This window comes from Mus caroli, chromosome 7 (assembly GCF_900094665.2).
Source record: "Mus caroli chromosome 7, CAROLI_EIJ_v1.1, whole genome shotgun sequence".
NCBI classification, from domain to species: domain Eukaryota; kingdom Metazoa; phylum Chordata; class Mammalia; order Rodentia; family Muridae; genus Mus; species Mus caroli.
This window is the reverse complement of record NC_034576.1, coordinates 929394-939906: the sequence shown is the minus strand read 5'-3', so window position 1 is coordinate 939906 and position 10513 is coordinate 929394. Positions and strand designations below refer to the sequence as shown.

Below are 10513 nucleotides of genomic sequence, written 5' to 3'. Positions count from 1 at the left end.
AAAAAAAAAAAAGAATTTAAGGTCCATACTTAACATAATAAAAGCAGAATACAACAAACAGCTAGTATCAAATTAAATGGAGATATACTTGAAGCAATCTCACTAAAATCAGGGACAAGACAAAGATGCCCACTCTCTCCTTATCTATTCAATATAATACTCAAAAGTTCTAGCTAGAGCAATAAGACAACAAAAGGAGATCAAAGAAATACAAATTGGCAAAAAATAAGTCAAAGTTTCAGTATCTGCAGACAAAGTAGTGTTGAATCTGTGGTGTGATTGTTATTAATGACTGTTAGGCGCGTTTACTAGGGAAAAAGGAGCCAAGGGTTTTGCTTCGGTTCCTGCCTCCAGTTCTGTCCTGCTTTAGTTCCTGCCTTCCTTTCAGGGTGTTCAGTGATCTGGGAGCTGTAAGATAAAACAACCTTTTCCTCCTTCTAAATCCTTTTGCTCCTGATGACTTATCACAGAAATAGAAAGTTAATTAGGACAGGGTATTACAGCAGTCAGCACGAACCTTATACATGATGAGACTCTCATGTGTGAGAATATATTTTATTGTTAGTGGTACATAGCTGTACTATCAGATTTTATCCAATTACATCGTCTTGTAAGTCTGAGTCATTCATAAAGTAATTAACACCATCCTCTACATCAATAAGGGAAAAATGAAAGCATGCATGATGAAGGCATTTGTCACTTTCACACACACACTCACTATGAACAATCACAGAAGACTACAAACAGATAAATTTCCATCTGAATAAGCTAATATAATAGACTGGATTTAACATTATATATAACAATGAAAACCTAGAAATCTCATAAGTCAAATTTTAAATCAGGAAGACAACAGTATCTCTTCTTTCCATAGAATGTTCAGGTTCCTTTGTAAAGCGCTAATTATCGCAGTAAGGCCAGGAAGTAAATTAAAGTCTCTCATATTAGGAAGGATTTTAAGTGGCATTGCAGATAACACACACAAAAAAAATAATCGTTTTTCAAAACTGTCTTCATTGAGCTAATCAAAATTTACAACAAAGTGGTTCAAGATTATTGGTTTATTTACATGCCAGCTGCTTCTATAAATACATGCAGCAAACATTGAATTTTTAAATTTAAAATGTATGGGTTTTATGCCTCAATCCTAAACTCCACATACATGACATTGCACTTAGGTTGTGGCGTTACTTTTGACGTGATTATGTAATTATGTAATGTGGTTATGTAATTAGGGAAAGCCATGCACATGAGGATGTGTAGGAAAGGTTATTTCATTTTTTTTCTGAATTTATTATATGAGTACTGTATTTATATCATTTATTCCCCTATTTTTTCTCCAATTCCTCCCATGCCTTCCCACACTCCCTCCCAAATTCATGATCTCTTCTTTAATTACTATTTTAAAAAATGATATTTTCAAAGCCATGTCAGCAGTATCCCCCACCAGAGAGTTCTTTCAAATGCAAGTTTGTTGATTGTAAGTCTTCTATTTCAAGAAAATCACATAAATAACATCAAGAGATGCTGGGCCATCATTTACATTAGGATCTCATTTTGCATTTTGGACTCTGATTTTTGAGCATTATTTTTGCTATCTCATCCAGCTTTTTTGTTTTCATTAGAGAAAATGAAGGCTCATGATGCAAGTGGAGAATGTGGTAGCATATAATAAAGGAAGTGGGGGGAGTCAGAAGATACACAAGATTAGGACTCAAACCTGACTGATGAGACAGGATTATCCCTTCCTCATTATTGGAGGTGGGGAGAGAGAGGAGACTGTCAGCCAAAGTGACACATCTAGGTGAAGTGATAACAGGATGATTGGCTATAGAAGAATTTTCCACCCAAGTACCCAGGTGTTTCCCTACACTCAAACCATGTTTTCTTCCTGCATATTCTATGAAAATGGTTCCCTATTATAGTCCCAGATTTTTTTCTTACAGAACCACCTGAGATCCTTGGACTTATTCCCAGGTGTCTGCTACCGTGAAAGAAGCACTGCTTTCTCTCCCAGCTGCAGGTTGGGTCTGTCTTTGGCTGTGCTGAGCTTCAAACAGAAGAATGCCAAGAAGCACAAGGACCAAAATTGAAGCCCCCATCCTGATGAGATTCTCCATTGTGTAATTCTGGGGCTGTGAGACTGGAGGTTATAGAAAAAGAGGTCACAGAGGTCAGGGCAGATGAAAGTCAGTCCAGGAGTCTGCTTCCTCTGGACAGGACATAGTCTTCTGTATTGAGACCTAAGGTTAAGAATTCTCTTTACTTACCTGTCTTTGGGTCTGATATGTTTGGTGATGGCCTGAGGGGCTGATCTGCTTCTAAGAACCAAAGGGAGAATGTAGGATGTGTGAAATACTTGAAATCCAAGTGTTTCTCCTAGGTCCTGTGTTTTTTTTTTTTTTTCTTCCTTCCTTCTTTCCTTGAACGGTTATTTTAACATAAATGACATTTAAAGAGGGGGTGGGGAATGGAATATGGAGTGTAAAAAATGAATTACAAATAAAATTAAATTAAAAAAGAAAGAAAGAAAGAAAGAAAAGCCAAGTTAGGTGTGGAAGCCCATGCCTTTAATCCCAGAATTTGGGAGGCAGAGGCAAAGAGATCTCTGTGAGTTGGAGGTCAGCCTGATCTACAAAGTGGGTTCCAGGCTAGCCAGAGCTACATAAATAGACCCTCTCTCAAAAGCTTCTCTTCTCTTCTCTCTCTCTCTCTCTCTCTCTCTCTCTCTCTCTCTCTCTCTCTCTCTCTCTCTCTCTCTCTTCCTCGCTACCTCCCCCCCGGCTTTATCTTTCTTATACAAGATATGGAAACCATCACAGAAATCTACAACTGGTCAAAACACAGAGAACAACTAAGCATGAGTTACCTATCCCTAGTGGATACAGTTACAATACAACCCCTGCAGCTTAAGCTCAGGAAATGTCTCATAAGAGAGTTCACAGGTATTATAAGAACCAGAGGACCAGGACATCTGCTGTAAGATAGTGTCTTCTATCTATTTCAAGGAGTCTTACCATAAATTTGTTGTATATGTAAATATGCATATGTATTTGCATGATAACACCAGTTGACATGCCAATGTGGATGAGTGAAGTGTCATAAGATCCCACCCTTAGTTGAGGAAGCTACAGAAAACTGATGGCTTCTGTAAGAGGAAAATTCCATCTTTTCCAGGGATGAGCTACTGGTAAGTTATCCAATCCCAAGCGGTGAGCCCTAAACATGTACACTTATGAGCGGCACTAAATGTCACACTGTGCATGTATACAGCAGGTTAATTTATATATGCATACATATAACAAAATTAATGAAAAAGGTCATGAATTTGAGAGAGCATGAAGGATACATAGGAGAAGCTGGAAGAGGAAGGTGTATAAATAATGCAAATGCAATTATTATTGTGAAATTATTTTTAAAATTAAAATAAATGTAAAAAATTAAAAAGAAAAGAATGGGAAATTTGTATTTATGCTGACTTGACTGTAAATTTTCACAGGAAAATGTTTTATAGAATAGTCCAAGCTTCTTAGGTTTTGGGGTTTGTTTGTTTATTTGAGACAAAAAAAAAATTTATAACCTTGGCTGTCCTGAAACTTGCTAGGTAGATGAGGCTGTCCTTGAACTCAGAGATCTCTCTGCCTCTCTCTTTTGAGTCCTGGGACTAAAGGTGTGTACTACCATGCCTGGCAAGTTCAAATTTCTTAATTTAATTTCTTACTCTGTTTCTCACTCCCTCTATCTGTTACTTCCTCATTCCTCTCTTTCTGTCTTTTTGTCTTTCATTCATTTTCTGATCTCCTTCCTTTCTTCCTGTCTGTCTTCTTTCCTCCTTCTTTCTATTGGGATAGTGTCTTCAACTCACTATGTCACCTAGGATTACTTTGCATTTCTGATCCTCCTCCTCCTCGTGCCTCCACTTTCCCAGTGCTGCAGTTACAAGTATCACTCACAGTTCCCAGTGTATTTAGTGACAGGGCCTCCGGCTTGGTAGACAATGATTTTACCAACTGAGCTACAACTCTAGCCCTATTTTGTATGTTCCTTTCTGTAAATATACATCACTCTCATCACATAGCTTCATGCAGATCAGGATGAACTCTCCTTTTTGTAGGAGTTTCCTACTGGTCTCCTTGATGGATGCTTCAGACCCACTCTGATCTTTGTGCTCAAAACTTGTATCAGAGTCACTTTATAATGAAATTTTGCTTGATTTCACTAAAACTTATAATTAGAGGCAATAGTTCTCCTGCGGACAGGGCAATGAATGAACTCTTAAGCACAGACATAACAGGTAGGGGGTCCCCTTATTTAAGACCTTGAGTTCCACAGGGGTCTGGGATATGACAACAAATAGGGTTATACGTTTCAACCGCTACATCTTTAGGTGTCCTCAAGAAGGGAGGTCACAGCAGCACTCCTAGAGAATTCTGCCTGATCCTGCTGATCTAGGAGGCATTGATCTTAGACACAGAAAGGAAAGAGCTACTCTCCCCTTGATCAGAAAAAAAGTGCCTATCATTTTCAGTGATTGACACTGCAGGGTCACTTACTCTCCATAGGATAGCATGGGGCCTTGCTTCATTGAGAAGCCTGAGAGTGTGACAGGGAACTAAAGGAAGAGAGATGGGGGAAGTGCTGACTATTTCTGAACCTGACTCTGAGGATGTGGCTCTCTTCCTGCTTTCGCTGACTCTGCTCCTGCCCCACTTCCTAGTCTGTTGCTCCTGAGATCCTCATCCTTCATCCTGGCCACCAACTCTTCTCCCTTGGTTGGTCCTGTGCAGTTTTGAGTCTCTGAGTGGAGCCACTGGACTCTTCAATTATAATCAGGGTTTTCACAGTCATTAGGTACTGACCACTTGAAAGAGATGTTGTCTACACCATAGCATCTGGACCAGCCCCGGTAGGGGTCCTTGCAGAGCTCAAAGGGAAGTTGGCCTTGAGAGCCCTGCTTGGTAAATAACAGGCCAGGGTTGTGGATGAGGTCACTTCCCTAACCCTTGGACAGAGAAAACCTTTCATAATAATCTATGTATAAACAACAGTTAGGTTCTCCCTGATGGAAAGATTGAGAGTTTGGACAAGTAAGCAGTGAGTGCTTTTGAGGCAGCCCTAGGGAGAAAATGGCCTGAGGGATCAAAGAGCTGCCACTTATCAAGCACCCCCCCCCCGCGCGCATATTCTACCTGCAAGTGCCAGCACTCCTCCTAATCTGGGGCTCCAGTTCAGTCTCTCTTATCCTCTTACTTCCTGGGACTCCCTTAGGAAAAGCAAAATTCTTGGCAATGAACTTATGCTGTCAACCACTAACTGAGTCAATGATGGAGCTTTCTCACCTGACACATGTATTTCCAAGAGATCGCTGGGTTCCGACCACACCTGGGGGCTGTTGACATCATAGCCGTAACATCTGAATATCCACCTTTGACTGGGGGGTCATGGGGCCCACAGTAAATAGACCCTGGAATTGCCCTGTAGAGTTTATAAACTCTGATTCCTGGATCAAGGACCACTTCTGTTCTCCTTCCTTGGTCAGAATAAACCTGTTAAATCCCAGTGTTGAGACACACTGAAGGGTTACAGTCTCCCCTGAATTCACAACATTGCTGGGCTGGGTGGACAGGCTGGGTTTACTATAGAGTCCTAGAAGAGAAAGTTGTAGCATGTTAAGTGGGACTATCCAGGCTACATTGCCTTCCAGTGTTGAGCTGTGAGACAGGACACTCTTGAAAGTAGACCCCTTTCCTGAGGTGCATAGCTTGGGGCTGAGTGTTCTCTCACCTGTCACTGCAAGCTCTAGAGGGTCACTGTGCTCTGACCACCCAGTGGGGGTCTTATAGTAACAGCGATATATCCCTCCAGATCGTTGTTCAATTGATGGGATCAAGAACTGAGCTTTGTTTGTGGTCTTCGGAGTGCTCTGTGTGCGCCAAGGATGTGGACCCCCCACTTTATAAAGACGGTATTCCCGGGCCCCTGTGGTCACCTCACATGAGATGGTCACCTGCTTCCCTTTGGCAACCACCAATCCTGGCTGAACACTGAGAGTTGGCTTGTGGGGATTCCCTGTAAAGAAATGTGGGAAACAGTCATACAATATCCCCCACCTCCGATCTCAGCCTTCAGCTCTAGTACCCCTTCCCTGGTATCATCTGATGTTCTCGAGCCCCATTGAGCAGGGGAAGCTTCAAGTTCCCTAGTGAGGAGTGATCTGGAGCAGTACTCACCTTCCGACAGGGAGGTCTCTTGGCCCAGATTCAGCCCTAGAAGAGAATTCCCCTATGAAAAGTTTGCCCCTAACACCTACCTAAGCGCTCTTTCCCTTCACTGAAATCTCTTAAACACCCTGAAGCTTCCTGATTGGCTAGAACCCGGCTGTATGACCATTCTTACCCTTCTCCTCTTCAAATCTTACCCAGACAGAGCACAGCTGTGAAGATGAAGGTCATGGCACCTTCTCTCAGCGGCTGCAATTGAACTTTTGGGAGAGACCACAGTGTCTGGCCAGATCGACAGATATCACAAAGTATGGGACGTTTAGAGAGGCGGGATTCCTAGAATCACGTGATTACACAGAGGAACCTTCAGAGTACACACAGGAAGGGAAACAGCCCTCCTAAGGCGACTGCCTCTCATTTCCCCAGGACTGTGATTTGAATAAGCTCCAGAAATATTTACAGATATGGTCATCTCACTTAACCCCACTTATTAAGAGTGCAGCAGAAACAAAATACCTTTGTTATCTTCCTTTGCTGGCCCCTTCCAGCTGAAGGTGGCTAAAGATTGATCTTTCTCTCTTAAAAACTCTCCATAGAGAATCCACTCTTCCAGCTCATCCTCCCAAAGCTCTGGGTATTCCTTACATAGATGAGTTATCTTGTAGCCATAAACATTCTTCTGGGATGATGCAGATTGATGTTCATGGTGGGGGCAGAGTAGCAGGCACACTGAGCATTTAACTGTGCCCCTCACAGGGAGCTTCATTCTCAGGATGGGCATGGAGGAGAACACACAGAGATGGGGAAGGAAACATAGCTGTTCTCGTGGTTCTGGGAGTGGGTGTCACTGTCCCCTGAAGAACAGCCCCCAGCATAGACCTCCCTTTCTTTTCTTAGGAACATCATCTGCCCCCATGTCTCTGAGAACAATACTCAGAGCTGTTCCTTCCCTTCTCACTGTTTATGTTGTTCCTGGGGCTGTGTTCTCCTTGCTGGAATAAGGTTTGCTTTTTCCCTAAGACCTGCATGTTACTCATTGGTGGTGCCAGTTTGAAGACTAGCATCTCATCGCTAAGGTTCCACATTTGAAGCCTGTTGTAAGCACTTCACTACTCAGATTGAGCATTGAATTGTGTCATGGTGTCTGGGACATTCATGAGTTCATCCATCAAAAGCATGCGTTTGGGGCATGAGAAGTTCATGCTGTTGTTGCATAGTTTAGGTGCTCACTAATGTGTGTGTGTGTGTGTGTGTGTCTGTCTGTCTGTCTCTGTTCCATGTATCTACACGTGGTCCATCATAATATGTGTGAAAACTTCAGATAGTCATGGTCAGGGGAAGAAAAAGAGACAGAAAGATTCCTGAATGGAGAAGAACCCATTTCATAGATCACAGGGGCAGGAAGTACAGTGGATGTGCCATCTTCGAAGTTCTGTATGGGAATTTGCTCTCCACGTGGTAGGATCGGGGATTCTAGCAAATACAGGCATCTGTGGTTCCAATCTCCTCATTGCAGACAAATGCTGGAATGTCTAAATTCATTATCCAAACCCCACAGTCAGCACTGAGCTCTATGTATACATAAGACAGATCTACTCCAGTATTTGTCACTGTGGTGGTTTGAATATGCTTGGCCCCATGGAAAGTGGCACTATTAGGAGGTGTGGCCTTGTTAGAGTGGGTGTGGCCTTGTTGGAGGAAGTTTATCACTGTGAGGATGGGCTTTGGAGTTCTATGCTCAAGCTCTGCCCAAGACAAAAGAGAGGCTCTGCCTGCCTGCCCGCCTGCCTGCCTGCCTGCTTGCCTGCTGAAGACAGTCTCCTCCTGGCTGCCTTTAGATCAAGATGTAGAACTCTCATCTCCTCCAGAAGCAAGTCTGCATGCATACTGTCATGCTTCCCACCATGATGATAATGAACTGAACCTCTGAAACTCTAGGCAAGCCACAATTAAATATTTTCTCTTATAAGACCTGTCTTGGTCATGCTGTCTCTTCACAGCAATTGAAACCCAAACTAAGACAGTCACCCATGGTCATCCATCACATGAGTCTGAATGTGAGGGTCCCACTGAAGCCCTCCCTGACAGTCACAATTCTGAGCATATGCCAAGTGTAGAAAAATAGATACCACATTGCAGAGCTGATGAACAAGCTCCCTGAGCTTGCCTGTTTGCTGGGTCAGACTAGAAGAAACCTTCTGTGGACAATCTGGGTCAGGAAAGGTGAGACTGCTAACAGGAATGAATAGAACAGAAAGCTAGAAGTAGGTAGGTATCATTTTAGTGAGAAGTTGTGGGTTGTATTACTTCATTTAAAGGAGTTCTATTTAAGTGATAGAAGAGGCTGTGTTGGAGTGTGAGAGTCTGGGGGAGTATCAGGAAAGAACCTCTTCTAAGCAGAACTCCACAAACACTGAAGATGAGGGACTGTTTTCCACTCTCCCCACCTCCACAGCACCACCTGGATCCTATTAGTGGTAGATGGATCTGAGAACATCACCTTTCAACTCCACAAAACTATGCCGGTAATTCACTTCATAAACTTGTGCTTTGATCCACCTTTCTTGAAGAAGCTTCTTTTTGCAGTAGGCTCGTTCATAACTGGTCAAAAGGTAGACAACAAGTAATTATAACTGCTTGACTCTATCACTTTTCCTACCAAGGCTTAGTGAACATCATGAAAGAGGAGTAGAAAGAATATAAAAGCCAGAGGATGGGGAGGAGTGCTGTGAAATGTTGTCTTATGAACATGAATAGCTGTTGTATGCATAAACACATAGCAGCTGAGGTTACCTATACAAAATCTCAGTGTGTGTGTATGTGTGTGTGTGTGTGTGTGTGTGTGTGTGTACTGTTGGCAGTTGATGGCTGCTGAACAAGAGATAGGATAAATCACTTTTCTTTAGAAGAATGGCCACTGCAAGGTTGTTCATGCCCTAGCGGATGACCCTATACACATGGACTAATTGGACTCCAGTAAGTTAATTACCAATTATATTAACTTAGCAGGAAATGGGGAGGAAATGTGATAAAAGGTTCAGAGATGGGGTCCAAGTAGAAGTATGGAAGTGATGGGTGGATATATGATCAATGTAATTTGTATACATATGTGAAATTGCCAAAGAATGTATTAGAAGAAACTGTCATTAAAAACCAAAACAATGCTGGGCAGTGGTGGTACACACCTTTAATCCCAGCACTTGGGAGGCAGAGGCAGGTGGATTTCTGAGTTCGAGGCCAGCCTGGTCTACAGAGTGAGTTTCAGGACAGCCAGGGCTACACAGAGAAACCTTGTCTCAAAAAAACATTATAAATAAATAAAACAAATTTTCTTTCGCTTCTTGATATTAAAATAATTATTACTTTCAATTTGACTGTTTGTATGTCTATACATAAATATGTGTGCACACATGTGCTTATGTAGCAATTATCAAAGAGGAAGAAACTATTAATTTGAAATTGGGGGACATGGAAGAGACTGGAGAGAGGAAATGGAAGGAGGAGTGATATAATTATATTGTAATAAAATTTATTTAAATTAAGTAAATAAGAAAACGACCAGCTTTCTGTTGGGTCTGGCCAGCATCTTGAAGTAAGAAAGTGACATGGCAGCTCCAGCTAAGGCTGAGAACCTGTCCCTAGTAATGAACATGTGGGAGATGGATATTGAGGACAGGTTTAGATACTGCAGCATGTGGCTGATGTTGATTTCCATGCTTGCATTGAAGAGTTTGAATGTGAAGCCCTTAGTTACCCTCTGCCAGAGAAGGCAGTTGAAGTTTCTGAAACATCTGAAAAGGAAGTGGGACTGAAAGTTATCATCAACTGTGATCCCAGTGACCAGAACACCTAAATGTGAATTGCTCTGTGCCCTCAGCCTACCATCTCAGCATCTAAGGGTTAAATGGCTAGGAAGGGGAAGCCCTTGGTGTTGAATTTTCTTCTCAATGGTAAAAATAATTAACTCATAACAAGCAGAGAGTCTTAGAGGAGTTGGTGTGCATTAAAAATAGAAGTAGGGAATTTGTAGCCAGAATAAGTTACTTATACTAGGAGTTACAAAGTGTGAAGCAGAGACTGAAGAAAGGACCATCCAGAGACTGCCCCACCTGGGGATCCATATACAATCACCAAACCCAGACACTATTGTGGATGCCAACAAGAGCCTGATATAGCTGTCTCCTGCGAGGCTCTGCCAGTGTCTGACAAATACAGAAGTGGATGCTCACAGCCATCCATTGGACTGAGCTCAGGGTCCCCAATGAAGGAGCTAAAGAAAGGACCCAAGGAGC

At 42.3% G+C, this 10513-nt stretch overlaps 1 protein-coding gene across 1 annotated transcript; it reads right to left on the bottom strand.

The window, feature by feature from the left end:
• Positions 1 to 576: 576 nt before the first annotated feature.
• On the bottom strand, positions 577 to 6511 carry LOC110298305 (leukocyte immunoglobulin-like receptor subfamily A member 5). The gene is given in 7 exon segments (XM_021167468.2): positions 577 to 2143; positions 2271 to 2321; positions 5340 to 5436; positions 5438 to 5646; positions 5785 to 6069; positions 6231 to 6266; positions 6419 to 6511. Coding segments are annotated over 7 exon segments (888 nt in total). The 5' UTR covers positions 6453 to 6511; the 3' UTR covers positions 577 to 1967.
• Between the last annotated feature and the right edge of the window lie 4002 nt (positions 6512 to 10513).